Source organism: Cnephaeus nilssonii, assembly GCF_951640355.1.
Source record: "Cnephaeus nilssonii genome assembly, chromosome: 13".
Classification (NCBI taxonomy): Eukaryota; Metazoa; Chordata; class Mammalia; order Chiroptera; family Vespertilionidae; genus Cnephaeus; species Cnephaeus nilssonii.
In genome coordinates this window covers 31,253,816-31,269,058 of record NC_137084.1, presented here as the reverse complement: position 1 = coordinate 31,269,058, position 15,243 = coordinate 31,253,816, and the positions used below count along the sequence as shown (strand labels likewise).

At 36.0% G+C, this 15,243-nt stretch overlaps 1 protein-coding gene across 1 annotated transcript; it reads left to right on the top strand.

The window, feature by feature from the left end:
* The first annotated feature begins 246 nt into the window (after window positions 1-246).
* LOC307109741 (small acidic protein) lies at window positions 247-14,960 on the top strand. Its single transcript, XM_079788613.1, has 5 exons — window positions 247-441; window positions 5,861-5,944; window positions 8,959-9,019; window positions 10,780-10,889; window positions 13,968-14,960. The coding sequence occupies exons 1-5, from the start codon at window positions 379-381 to the stop codon at window positions 14,196-14,198; spliced, it is 549 nt and encodes a 182-aa protein (XP_079644739.1). The 5' UTR covers window positions 247-378; the 3' UTR covers window positions 14,199-14,960.
* The last annotated feature ends 283 nt before the right edge of the window (window positions 14,961-15,243 follow it).

The window sequence follows — 15,243 nt, the reverse complement described above, 5'->3', positions numbered from 1 at the left end:
AGGAAGCTCTGCCACAACGCTCACCGCCATACCCATCCGCGGGAAAGCTTCCTCCACCAGCCGGAGAGGGCGGGGCCTCAGAGGACACTCCCGCCACAAAGCACGAGGTGCGCCGCTGGGCTTCCTGGGAATAGTAGGTTCCGTCACCCCTCTTTGTCTCTTGTTCAGGCTGTATGGAGCCAGCCAGGAAACTACAACTCCCAGGGTGCTCTGGGGTGGCAAGCGGCTGCGTCGTGACGACTGTGGCAGAGAAGGGCCGACGGGCTCCGCGTTCTGGAGTGGCGCTGCTTGGTCCGGAGGCAGGTTGCAGGCTGCTGGTGCCGGAGCTGAGGAGACCAGCGACTCGGTTTGGCATTTGCTGTCGGGGTCCCCGCAACGATGAGTGCTGCCAGGGAGTCCCATCCGCACGGGGTGAAGCGTTCAGCCTCCCCAGACGACGATGTAAATAACAATGGCGGAATGGATGAGGGTTGAGGCCTACTGAAGGTTGGGGTAGGCCGGGAAGGGTGGGTGTAGATGGAAGAAGCGCCGGAGGTGGCCCGAAAAGGAAGGGAAGGCGGGGGGGCCCAGAGGAATGGGAAATGTCTCCCTTTATTTAGGGTCGCAAGGTTTTAAGAGGGCCGCACGCTGAGAACCAGAGCCTGCGTAGGAAGGGAGGGGGATCGAGGGAGGAAATCCTGTACGGTCGGGAGGTGAAAGAGCGTAGTCAAGAGGTCATATTTGCCTCTTTGGGGGCTGATGAAGCCTCTTGGTCGGGCCTTTCCACTCGGGATAGAGACGGCAAGACCCGCCCTGTTTGAGGCTTAAACTGCTCCTGTGACAGCGTCGAGGTGTGTGTGCAACTTGGGCAGATTCTCCGGCCGGGATTATTTTTGCGGTGTATTGTTAACAATTAGTCTTAACTGTACTGTTAAGGGTAAACTCAGAACAGGATTGAATGGAAAAATTGTATCCGGGGAGTAATTTGTGACTGGCGCAAGGTGGTGCTGAGGTCTAAGACGCTGCGACCTAGAAGCCCGTTTTGATGTCAAGTACCTCCCTCTCCCCTCCTCCCTTCTCCCTCTGCCTTCCTCCCCCCAGCACGTCAGTTTAAATAGCAAACCATTCATTTCTTAAAGTAACACATTAAATATTTACTGCTGTGCCAGGTGTTGGAAATTCAAAGATGAATAAGTATGTGCTTATCGTAGGCCTTTTTTGTATGTCTGCCCCAGCTCCTAGCGCATTGTCATGGAGACTGCAGTAACCCGTCCACTTAAAACTAGGTCCTCTTTCAGTGGGTAAATGAATGCCCACTGAGAATGTTGATGGGGCGGGGGAGCATGGCAGGTCATCTTTAAGGATGGTGAAGGAACATCTAGTTTTCTTCCCGTTATTGTTTAAAGCACTGTCAACTACTGAATGTGTCGTTTTTTTATTTTCTTATACTTCAGTTCAGTGCCTTTCATAATATCTTTATTTTGTGAATCATAAAAGGCTCACTGAATACTACTAGTGTGTATCTTTTGTAGCAAATGAAATAATGGTTAAGACCCACCACTCTATGGGTGGAAGGGTTAGGTCCAGAATAGTAATGCTCTTTGAGCTTTGCAGAAAGATTAGCAATCAGTAAAGATTTGAGGATGAATAGTTATAGTGAGCTTTATTCATGCCCTCTGTTCCTCCCTACAAGAGGCGTTTAGATCTTTTCTTGTTGATATGGTAATCCAGTTCATGCTGTGAATTTATCTAGGCTTTTAAGTAACCTGGGTGCCATTTCAAAAGCTATTACACATTGTTTCCCTCCTGGTATTTAATTGTGACTTGATTGTTAGAATGTTAGGTACCTGTTTTGCTAAACTCAAGAGACATACTCTTTTAGCTTGACAGAAAATTCTTGGTGATACTAAGTAATTTAACACAAAGTTAAGGGGATTAAGTAATTAAGACTGGGATCAGTTTAAACTAGATGAACTTTAAGACTTTTTCCAATTCTACAAGCATTCTCTTTGAAGATGATGGTTATAGTTACAAATCAAATCAGGACTTAGCACCATCACACATTCCCTAAAATTGATTATGTTGTTGATTATATATTATAGTGCAATACAATAACCTATCCCTTATCCCTTGATAGTGATTTTTTTAAGGTTCCTTCATATGAATTTTATTTTTGCTGGTAATTGGGAGTTATCTTTTAAGTACTTGTTTGTAAAATATTTTAATATATGTAAAACATTTTAAAATGTTTTTAAATATACATATAAATTGTAGAAAATCAACTAATTATAATATGTAGTTGGTCAATAGTTTCTAATGAACATCCACTGCAGGTAAAAGATAATTGAAGTTTTTTTTGCCCACTGACCTCACATATTAAATGGGGATTATCAAATATTTAAAAAGATATTAAAAGTAGATATTAAATCACAGAATCCAACTCTAGGAAAATGCTGACAATTCCAAAAGTTACTATGGTATTATTGGAGGTAAATTGATCGCAGTTCTATAGAATATCGACAGCTTTAAAAAATATTAGGATTATAAATTGTAAATGATAAGGTTATTTATATAAAGACATTGAACATTTGCTCTTTTTATATATTTTTATAACTAGTTCATAAACTATTTCCACATACTCTATCTCATTTGGTTGTGTACAGTATAATGTGGAAAGAACAGAGGACTTAAGGCCAGAGGATGGAAGCAAGTCCCTTAGCCTCTTTGCCTCATTGTCCTTATTAATTAAATGGACTCTTGAGAGAATGTAAATGAAAGCGGTTTGCAAGTTGTAAAACACTGTGCAATTTTAAGTGTTATTAAGACAGAGTTTTAAAGAAGCCTTGCTATATAGATAAGGAATGAAAAGAAGTTAAATGTCAGTCTAGGAGGTTAACAGAGAGCAAGTAATTTGGTGGGATTCAGAACTTAAGCTTCACTAGTACTTTAATTTTTTTTAACCATATTGAACCAGAAATAGTTAAGAACTAACTGGTCTGTGAAAAGATGAGCTGTCAGATGGAAAGAAGCAGAAATTTGGAACTTAGCCAAAATGATGAGAGCATATAATCCCCCTACCAAGAGGAATTTAGAAGAGCCATGGTTGTCCATGTAGTACAAATAGTTTTAACTCTCATATGCCCAGAAGAAATGGCCATCATTGTTTCTTTTATATTCTATTAGTCTTTTTTTTACAAATAATTTTCATAAGTAAGGAGAATAGTGAAAATCGCCTTCATTAGAAATTCTAATATGAATTTAACCATACCAAATCAAATTTGTATTCCACAGTTTCATGACATACATACCCAAAATGATGAGCATCCTCTGAATACAGCTAACTGCCTGTCAGTTGTTATGTGTGAAGCTGGAACATATAATTTAAGATTACATACCTATTTCTAATAGATTTTAGCTTATTAGGAAGTTATTCTAGTTCTTACATTGGCATCATCAAAATATAATACTACTTGAATTATTTTAAACATATGATTGCTCATAATTTTGTGTTGAGAAAGGGGTTGTCTGCTCCATAAGTGTGAAACATTTTCATTTTTAAACTATAAACTCGATTAGAATGATCACTGAATGTTTTCATTTCTACATTCATTCTACTCACCTTTGTATACACACCTGCCTTCATCATTTGTCCACTTAAAAACCATATCAAATAAGTTTTGGTGTACAGATAACATAAAAGTTATATATCATTTTAGAAAAACAGGATGGTCCAGGCTATTATAGCAAAATGTTGCAGGATGAAGTCCTTCCTGTTGAGTGACTCTCTGGATGAGAGTATTATATTTATTTTTTTCTTTGTCTATAATTGATTTCTGGTTGGAAAAAGTTATTTAGTTCATCATTCAAAGACTCATAGTCATAAGATTTTTGCATATACAATTTGCCATCACTTGACAGTTTGCATTCAACTACTTACTTGTCTAATAATTGTGCAATGCCTTCTGTCAGTTTCCAATATTTTACCCACTTGCAATTATGGGTAGAAATGAAAAAAAATCTGAATTAACTGTGTCCAAAGAAAGCTAGAAGTGACCAATAGAGGAGTGATGTTTTCTTAAAAGTAATGCAATACTTTAGACAACATGATGAGAAAACTCTTCTACTACCATTTTTCTATTTTCTTACTATTTTAGACATTTTTAGCATAGTTGGGAATAATTGGTGATTTAAAGTAATTCTTACATTTGTTTCAAGATGTAGAGAAAAATAGCATTAGGATTCCATAATATTAGATTTATAGCATGGTTCAATATTTGATATTGATTTGGCCCAATATTTGATAATTATAAGGTACTATGGGTTATTCTTTTTCTTGATTTTTTTTTTCGTTTTTAAAATTTTTTTTAAATATATTTTTATTGATTTCAGAGAGGAAGGGAGAGAGATAGAGAGACAGAAACATCAATAATGAGATAGAATCACCGATTGGCCGCCTCCTGCATGCCCCCAACTGGGGATCAAGCCCCGCAACCCAGGCATGTGCCCCTGGCCAGAATCGAACCCGCGACCCTTCAGTCCGCAGGCCGACACTCCATCCACTGAGCCAAACCGGCTAGGGCTCTTCTGTTCTTTTAAAAAAATAAGTAAACTTTCTCTTTATTCTTTGGAAGACCTCTAAGAGTAAATGAAAGTCATAACGTATCATTACAAAAACTAGAACTCCTCAAAAAGAAACTGATGCCCTAGCTGGTTTGACTCTGGATAGAGCATTGGCCTGCTGACTGAAGGGTCCCAGGTTCGATTCTGGTCAAGGGCACATGCCCAGGTTGCGGGCTCGGTCCCCAGTGGAGGGTGTGCAAGAGGCAGCCAATCAATGATTTTCTCTCATCATTGATGTTTCTATCTCTCCCTCTCCCTTCCTCTCTGAAATCAATAAAAATAAAATTAAAAAAAAGAAAAGAGCCCTGACCGGTGTGGCTCAGTGGATAGAGCGTCGGCCTGCGGACTGAAGGGTCCCGGGTTCGATTCCGGTCAAGGGCATGTACCTTGGTTGCAGGCACATCCCCGGTAGGAGGTGTGCAGGAGGCAGCTGATCGATGGTTCTCTCTCATCGATGTTTCTAACTCTCTATCCCTCTCCCTTCCTCTCTGTAAAAAATCAATAAAATATATTAAAAATAAATAAATAAATAAAATAAAAAAGAAAAAAAGAAAAGAAACTGAAAAACTAAAATTGGGTCCAGTAAACTCTGATGTTAAATTGTCCTAATATCCCAAAAGCCAGTTAGCTAACTTAAACTAACAACTTGGCAGCCCTCTGGGTTCAAAGTACTACATGCTCTAGAGTCCTATAAAGTTCTGGGGCAGTAGGTATTAACATCTGGTTGCCCACATGAACCGCATCACTTGAGGAATTCGTTAGAAATGAAATCTATGAGCCCCACCTCAGACCGACTGAATCTGCAATTCCTGGGGTGTTCTAACAAGCCCTTCAGATGATGCTGATAGAAACAAATTTGAAAACTAAGCTCTGGCTGTAAAAGAACTAAAAGCTTCTGCCTTGAGGTAACAAAAGGAATAAGATGCTCCTCCAATGTGTTTATATCCCAATAAACCCATCATAAGTTGAAAATACCATTAAGTCAAAAATGCAAACTTAAACCTACTGAACATCATAGCTTAGTCTGACCAGTTTCTACTAAATGGGCATCACTTTCATACCATCATAAAGTTGAAAAATCTTGTTTAACCATCGTAAGTTGGCTGTATATTTATGATACATGTGCTTAATTTCCTAAATAAGAATGAGCCCACAGTTAAAACTGACAGGGAAAAAAGAACTTAGAATTTACTGGTAAACTTAAAAATTTTTAATACTTAATATTAGGCAAAACAAATTAATATGCGAATTTCTTTTCCAGCTTGGATCTAGCAATTGGGAGGCAGCAGACTTAGGTAATGAAGAAAGAAAACAAAAGTTCTTGAGACTTATGGGCGCAGGAAAGGTAAGCATCAGACAGGATGCATTTTTTTCTTTTCTGTGAAAATAATGCCTTTTTCTGTGTATGTTAAGTGAGAAGTACTGAATATACTTGGATCCCATTTCCCTGTTCTGCATGATTATTTTAGGCTTTGGGGAATATAGCTGAGCAAACTGAGCGCTTAAAATTCTTACTATTTCTTAGGATTCTCATTGCCTCTAGGCAGTAGCTTTAGGAACTGAATAGAAAAAATTTTTGGTTTGAGGAGACTCCTACAGAAGAAAGAAGATGTTAAAGTTTATGATTTGCCATTTGTTAAAATAATGATTTGATACAAGGTATTACTGGACAGACCAATTGGTAGGTCATATCACTCCTTCCAGCCCTTGAAGAAGTAACCAAGGGAATAACCTTTATCTCTGATTTTTAAAATGTTCAATTTATTTTTGTGAAATTCCTTTGATTAACATAATAGAAGATATAAAATATAGGTGCCAGAAAAATATAACCTATTAGAAAAACTCTTTTCCTAGCAATTTATTTTTACATATAGTGGTAGCTAGGTATTTATTTTTTATAAGCAAGTACATTTATTTTTGTAACATTGTCCCGATAGCCTTCCTACAAATAGAATGTGAAAGTAATAGGGAAACTTTTCTCTCTTTTAAGATCCTTAAAATGAAATTCTTTTTGTTTTTGTTATTAATATGAGAATGTGCATTTTAGTTTTACCAACAGTTACTGACCACTATATGCCAGGTACTTTACAAGGTCTGGTGGGAGGTGGGGGGCATTACATAGAGCAATAACACATGTTTGGAGCCATCATGTAATAGAGGAAATCAGATAATAACAATACAGAATTATAATTGCTATGAAAGAGCTATACACATAGTGCTGTGGATTCAACAGACAAGGATTGCTAGCCCTGGCTTAGCAGTATAAGAAACCTTTCCAGAAATAGAATTGATCTGAATCTGAAAGGATAAGGAGTTAGCCAGAATACAGCAGTGGGGTTGAGGGTAGGGAGAGACCATGCAAAGCATGAAGATCTATACAAAGAAGGCATTTGTATGTCTCATTAATCCAGATTTTGCATAATTTGTAATTTGTCATAGAAAGTATTTTGAAGTTCGCCTAGGTCAGTGGTCGGCAAACCGCGGCTCGCGAGCCACATGCGGCTCTTTGGCCCCTTGAGTGTTCTAACGCCACTTCTTCAAAATAGACTCGCCCAGGCCAAAAACTGACTTCTGCGCATGGTCAACGAAGTTTCAATCACACTGTATGTGCGTGCCCGCGTGTGGTATTTTGTGGAAGAACCACACTCAAGGGGCCAAAGAGCCGCATGTGGCTCGCGAGATGCGGTTTGCCAACCACTGGCCTAGGTTCATGCAAATAAAAGATTTGCTAAGGATATATAAAATAATAGTTTAGAGGGCATGCTAAACCTGGTAGAATGAAAACTCTTCAAGTGCTTAGGAAGAACACCAACAAAATGTATGCATTATAGCTACCAATAGTGAATTATATCAATAAAAGGGGAGGGAACAAATTGAACATTTAAAAAAGAAATTTGGCTACCAGTAAATGGACTGTTTAGCATACATTAAATTCTTTGCTAGCAAGGCAAAATTGTAGCTTTGCTCAAATAGGCTGATTTGATTTGTTCTGGCTTGTTGCCACATTCCTAATCCTAGCCAACTACTATGAGTATTTTATTGGTCACGGAGAGAACTAGCTGAGCAAGTATGAATAGACCACTGCCATTATATATTCAGATCTTGTTAATGATGTATTTTCTGGAATTTAAAGAAACAACATATTGAATCATTGATTTGCTTATGTGTTAATGGCATGTAAAACATTAATGCTTGAAGCTTTCAGTAGTATCTTTGGGTATGGAGAATGTGTCTATCATCCTTTTACAATAGAAAGATTTGTTAACTATATCTTCACAGATGATTTAAGATTGCTTTGCAAAGTCACTCAGTGTCCTAGTGAACAATTTCTTTACATTATAAAACTGAATATGAACCATAAAGAGTGGATTGGGCCCTGGCCGGTGTGGTTCTGTGGTTAGAGTGGTGGCCCTCGCACCAAAGGATCATGGGTTCAATTCCCGGTCAGAGGCATGTACCTGGGTTGCAGGTTCAATCCCTGGCTCTAGTCAGGGCACATGTGGGAGGCAATCAATCGATGTCTCTCTTTCACATTGTTGTTTCTCTCACTCCACCTTCCTCTTACTCTATCTAAAAATCAATGGAAAAATTTGTTTTATAAAACTAGATTATTTTAAATTGTGTTCTTTTCGACAGTTTGAGATTGGGTGCTCATTGCCGCCAAATACTAATGAGCTAGCAATTTGAGGATGTTATGTCAGTAGTAATAATTATTTTCTTTTTTTATATTTTAAAGATCTATTAAAGTGCATTATAAGTCTGTTTCATTTTTAGCTAGCTAAATAGTCTCATTTGCAATCTCCATGAGATATGCCTGAGATACCAGAAAAAGAAGGTGGGAAAGTTAAAGCAATTCATTTAATTGGCCTTCTTAAAAAAGAAGATATTTAGATTGTCTTCATTTTTTAGTTATCTATCCTTCCCACTTAATCTTTTTTTCTGCACTGTATCCCAGAAGCCTGGAATTGTGTCAGGCATATAGTAGACACTCAATAATGATGTTAAACTAGAGGCCCGGTGCATGGATTCATGTAATGGTGGGGTCCCTCCCCGGCTGGCTGGCTGGTCCTTATTGGGACTGGGCGAGACGGGCCAGACACACCCTGGAGCCCTCCTGTGGTCCCTGGCCTGCGAGGATCAGGCTGAAACCGGTCCATGCACAAATTCATCTAGGGCATGTCTAGCCCATCTCACCCAGTCCTGATCGGCCAGACCCCAGCAGCAAGCTAGCCTACCATTCAGAGCATCTATCCCCTGGTGGTCAGTGCGCATCATAGCTACCGGTCGAACAGTCACTTAGGCTTATATATATATAGATTAGTGGTCTCAAATTCTAATACATTTTCTGCCTCCTTATAGAAAGAACATACTGGTCGTCTTGTTATAGGAGATCACAAATCAACATCTCACTTCCGAACAGGTAAGAAATTTAAAACATAATTAAAATGATATTTAAAATATTAGACTTGGAAATGTACATGGTATATGTAAACATGTTACATAATTATGTAATAATTAGTATATACTTTGATTTTTAAAAGATTTGAGAGTATAGAGTACACATCAATATGATATTCTAACCAAGAAACTGACCCTTTTATGTCTTCGTTTTTACTGACTCATATATTTTAATTGTAAGATTTTATGCCTCGCTGAAACCGGTTTGGCTCAGTGGATAGAGCGTCGGCCTGTGGACTGGAAGGTCCCAGGTTCGATTCCGGTCAAGGGCATATACCTTGGTTGCGGGCACATCCCCAGTAGGGGGTGTGCAAGAGGCAGCTGGTCGATGTTTCTCTCTCATCGACGTTTCTGGCTCTCTATCCCTCTCCCTTCCTCCCTGTAAAAATCAATAAAAATATATTTAAAAAAAAAAAGATTTTATGCCTCATCTTACAAACTGTAGTATGTATTGACTTTATATATTTTTTACTTTATAAATTATTTAGCATATGTTATAATTGGCATATTTTACTGGTTTATAGTTTATTCACTGTTTTGTTCTGAAATCTTTGAAGAACTAAAATTCATTGCAAAGCCTGAAAAAATTAACTTAAAAAAAATTGTGGGGGGAAAACTTTTAAATAAGAACTGGAAATGGATTTGAATTTGAATTCAGTCTGCTGAAAAGTGAAATTTTCTCCTACTTCAAATTGACCTTGATCATGGACATTAATATTAGGGTATAATGACCTTGGTATATTTAACAAAACAATTAAAGTATTTAAATTAGCTTTTTACTGACCTAGAATATGTAGCACATTTTAGAAATTAATTGGTATTTTATACTTACGGTATTAAACAATTTCTAATTAATTTGCATTGCTACAGAAAGTTAAAAGAGTCCCTGAGCTTTGCAGAATGGAAATATATTCAGCTGCTTTTTAAAACTGGGGGTTTTATGAATGACAATAATGAAAAGCACCAACATTAGTGATTAAAATGTGAAATTCCTATTTTATTTACAAATTAAAATGTCATGCACAGAAAGCTTTGATTGTATTGATAACATCGAGTTCTTATGTGGTAAATTCACATGTAGTTTAGTTTTCTGTTCAATAACTACATACAACAGTATTTATGTAAAAATATATATCATATGTTGCATGATAAAAACGTTTATGTTGCTTCAGTAAACTAATATGCAAAGGAAGTCATAAAGGAGAGCCATTACAAGGTCATTTTATTTAACCATCCTCTGAAAGAATTGTGTCTTTTCATTATTTTTATTCTAATACAGAAGGTTTTGTTTGGAGGTTTTTTTGTAACTAGAAGAAAACTTTCACTTTCAGGAGAATAGTTTTTAGACTATAAATAAGCTAAAACATATAATAGCCAGAGTTCTTAGTAATTAATTTCTAGAATATCTGAACTCCATGCACTTTTTCTGAGACTCTGTGTCTAGTGTGAATTACGTGGAAAAATATAAGCTGTTTATATTTTATAAACATTTTTATAGTTCGAAGGGTTGGCTATTAAAGAAGTAATCATAAGTATTTCAATTATTTTATGTCCATTAAGGTGTATTGTATAGAAACCCATCCACAAAATTAATTGTAAAATTAGTCACAGTTCAAGAAATCAGCCCTGATTATAATAGCATCTGTATTAAGGGTTTTTTTGTGTAATCAAATATTTTTATTAATTTGACTGAAACATAACCAAAGTACCCTGGACATGCAGGGGAAGAAGACAAGAAAATTAATGAAGAACTGGAGTCTCAATATCAGCAAAGTATGGACAGTAAATTGTCAGGAAGATATCGAAGACATTGTGGACTTGGCTTCAGTGAGGTAGTAATTAATGTATTTTCATTAAATGGGAAAATAATCAATTTGATAAAATTTTTAGTTACTTAAAATATTATTATATGCCGTACTAGATCTTTGTAGAGAAAAGAATTTTGAGAGATTTATTAATAACTTTTCTGATACCAGCTTATGTAAATTCTGCTTAGATAATTGCTAGGGCACATTTTTTCAGTATAGTTGACATAAAATACCATATTAGTTTTAGGTGTACAACATAGTGATTAAACAATTATATACCTTACGAAGTGATCACAATAAGTGTAGTACCCATCTGGCACCATACATAGTAATTACAATATTATTGACTATATTCCCTGTGCTCTACTGTACATCCCTGTGACTATTTTTGTAACTGGCAATTTGTACTTCTTAATCCCTTTCACATTTTATACCCATCTTCCCAACACCCCTCTCATCTGGCAACCATCAGTTTGTTCTCTTATCTGTGAGCTTGTTTCTTTTCTGTTCATTTATTTTGTTTTTTAGATTCCACATATAAGTGAAATCATATGGTATTTCTCTTTGTCTGGTTTATTTCACTTAGCATAATACCTTCTAGGTCCTTCCATGTTGTGGCAAATGGCAAGAGTTCTTTTTTTTATGGCCAAGTAATATTCCATTGTGTATGTGAACCACATGTTCTTTATGCATTCATCTGTTATCATCTGACAATTTTACTTTTTCCTTTCCAATTTGGATGGAAATTTTAAATATTTTTCTTGTATGATTGCTGTGGCCCAGGATTTCCAATACTTTGTCAAATAAAGTTGATGAGTGTGGACATCCTTGTCTTCCTCCTGTTCTTAAAGGAAAAGCTTTCATTTTTCAACATTGAGTATGTTAACTGTGGGTATGTCATATGGTCTTTATTATGTTGAGTTTGAATTATCTTTCCTCATGTTGCTGAGAGTTTTCATCATAAATGGATGTTGCATTTTCATCAGATGCTTTTTCTGCAACTGTTGATAAGATCATATAATTTTTATCTTTCATTTTATTTATCTGGTTTATCACATTAATTGATTTGTGGATACTGAACCAACATTGCATACCTGGAATAAATCCCACTTGATAGTAGTGTATGATCTTTGGAATTATTGCTGAATTCAGTTTATTAATATTTTGTTGAAGTTTTTGCATCTATGTTCATGAAAGACATTAGCCTATAATTTTCTATTTTTATAGTGTTTCTGTCTGATTTTGGTATCATGGTAATGCTGGCCCGATAAAATAAGTTTGGGAGCATTCCTTCTTCAATTCTTTGGGAACAATTTGAGAAGAATAGATATTAATTTTTCTTTGGTAGAATTCAACTCTGAAGCCATCTGGTCCAAGACTTTTGTTTTTTGGGAGTTTTTTGATTACTGATTCCATTTCATTACTAGTAATTGGTCTGTTATCAGTTTTGTTTATCTTTTCAGAGAAACCAGCTCTTAGCTTTATTGACTTTTTTCTATTTTCTTTGAACTATTTCTTTTATTTTCACCCTGATCTTTATTATTTCCTTCCTTCTGCTCAAGCTTTGGGCTTTGTTCTTTTTCTAGTTCCTTTGAGTGTAAGGTTAGATTGTTTATTTGAGCTTTTCTCCTTTTTTGAGTTGGACCTTTATTACTATGAATTCCCCTCTTAGAACTATTTTGGCTGTGTCCCGTAGATTTGGGGTATTGTTTTCATTTTAATTTGTCTCTGGGTATCTTTTGAATTCTGTGATCTCATTGTCAACTCATTCATTGTTTCATAGCATATTTTTAACTTCTAGGTGTTTGTGTTTTTCTGTTTCTCGTAATTTCTAGTTTCATATCATTGTGTTTAGAGAAGATGCTTGATATGATTTCAGTCTTCTTAAATGTATTGAAACTTGTTTTGTGGCCTAACACGTGGTCTTTTGAGTCCATATAGTCTAATGTGTCATTTAAGGCTGTTGTTTTCTTGTTGATTTTTTTGTCTGGATGATCTATCCAACAATGTCAATGGGGTGTTCAAGTCCCCTACTATTGTCTTATTGTCAGTCTCTCCCTTTATGTCTGTCAATAATTGCTTTATATATTTAGGTTCTCCTATGTTCGGTATGTAGGTGTTTATAAGAGTTATATTCTCTTGTTGGATTGATCCCTTTATAATTATGAAATGTCCTTCTTTGTCTCTTGATACAGCCTTTAATGTCTGTTTTGTCTGATACAAGAATTGTTTCCCAGATTTTTTTTTTCCATTTCCATTACATATCTTTATTAAATTGTTTTGTTTTTATAGTTCTCTTTTCCTTTTTTATTCTCATGCTCTCTTCTCTTGTATGTTGATGACTTTATATAGTGTTATGTTTGGATTCCTTTCTCTATTTCTTGTATACCTCTTATAGGCTTTTGGTTACCATGTATTCCATATGTACAAAATATAGCAGTCTTATTTTAAGTTGATGGTTGTTTAAATTTGAACACATCACTACATTTTTTACTCACCCTTTCTCCACATTTTTGTCATTATTTTTTTACCCTGTGTGTGTGTGTGTGTGTGCGCGCGCGCGCGCGCGCATGCGTGCGCACATGCGTGCATGTGTGCGCATGTGTGTGTGTCTCCACTAAGGCACATCTTAAATAGGCATGAAGAACATTCAAGTTAGATGAAATATATCATGTCAGTACTGATTTGGAAGAATTCTCTTAGTTGTTTCCTGAGTCATCTTTTTTGATATTACAACTACTGGTTTATTATTCCAAAGTAGTGTAATATGCAAAACATTGATACTGTAATATCCAAAACAATGTTTTCCACATTTCTATGAATCAGAAGTTAACTTGCCTTACTTTAAAAAAATTGTCTCGAGCTTTCAAACAGGGTAGAGGGTGGGACACGTAGGTGAATGAGTGGTCTTTAAAGCCTTTTCTTAAAACAAAATCCTACTCAAGTCCCAGTATATAAAACACATGAAGTCTTCAGTTCTTCCTTTGGCAGCCTGTGGTCATAGGACAGTCTTAAAACTATTAATTTAATGGCTATGAAATGTTTTTTCCAGTTTTTGTACTTGATTGTATTTATTTAAGAGGCTGTTGATTGTTGCTTTAGGTAGAAGATCATGATGGAGAAGGTGATGTGGCTGGAGATGATGATGATGATGATGATTCACCTGATCCTGAAAGTCCAGATGACTCTGAAAGTGACTCAGAGTCAGAAAAAGAAGAATCTGCTGAAGAACTCCAGGCTCCTGAGCACCCTGATGAAGAGGAGGATCCCAAAAACAAAAAAGATGCAAAAAGCAACTATAAAATGATGTTTGTTAAATCCAGTGGTTCATAACTCCCAAACACTTAGTCTTTGTATTAAAAGTAAGCCTTATTGTTATAATGCACAGTGGAGGACTGCTTATAGAGCACAGACCTTTGTATTATAATTTTTAAAAAGGCCCTTTTAAGTAATTACAAAGAGTGTTTGCTTTCAGATGCCATGGGTTACACTTTTATGGGCATGACTAAAATCAATTTTGTAAAGAGTAAGAGTTGTATAAAATAAGAAATAAATACAATACTCAATTTCCTTTCATATTAGCATTATCAAACCTCTAATCTCACCTTTTTATCCTTCAAATAGTTGAGGGAGACACTATTTTTTGTTTATGGTAGCTGTCTTTTTTTGTGTTCATATTTTTCTCATAAAAAGTTTATCTGTACTCTGATGTGTTCATGAAAAGAATTATTTTATTATACTTTGTTATAGTAGAACTATTCATCATGGATATTTCTGCTGCCAATAACAATCTAAATTAATGTTGGCATACGGTTAGGTACTTAGTTTACTCTTACTGATTCAGCTCTATTCTTTTGGACCAAAGCAACATGAGAGCAAATACTTTTCACACCTGCTAGGATGGAAATATAACCGTCATACATTTGGAATGCTGTGATCTCAAGCAGTCTTTATATAAGTTGAATTACATTGAATGTTAGATTTTTAAATAATATTTGGCAAGTTTTGCAAAAGAAATTATATCTCTGATCATTTGGTCCTATCTAGGAATATGTAAAAGGTTTTTTGTGTTGGTTTTTTTTTTTTTTTTGGCGGCGGGGGGGGGGGGGGTGGTTGTTGGTTTGGTTTTGTTTTTTTTTAGGTAATATGTGACCAAAGTTAATTTTCTTCCTAAGGCCTAAATAAAGAGAAAGCAGTTTCCCATATTTGGTTGTGATACCTTTATCCTCATTATCTAAAATTGAGGAACAGGCTTATTGAATAAGAAGCTGAAACATTCTCTTCATTGTATCCCAATGCTGCTATCTTGATTGTCTAATTCCTAAAAAGTAATATTGCTTTCTGAATTAATTGCTAGCTCTGTTAGAGTAAGATTAAA

Bases quoted from the DNA above. Each gene is read 5' to 3' on its own strand.
- LOC307109741 (XM_079788613.1), top strand. From the start codon at position 379: ATGAGTGCTGCCAGGGAGTCCCATCCGCACGGGGTGAAGCGTTCAGCC. The intron at 442-5,860 runs GTAAATAACAAT...TTTCTTTTCCAG, and splicing joins CAGCCTCCCCAGACGACGAT to CTTGGATCTAGCAATTGGGA. The intron at 9,020-10,779 runs GTAAGAAATTTA...CTGGACATGCAG, and splicing joins AACATCTCACTTCCGAACAG to GGGAAGAAGACAAGAAAATT.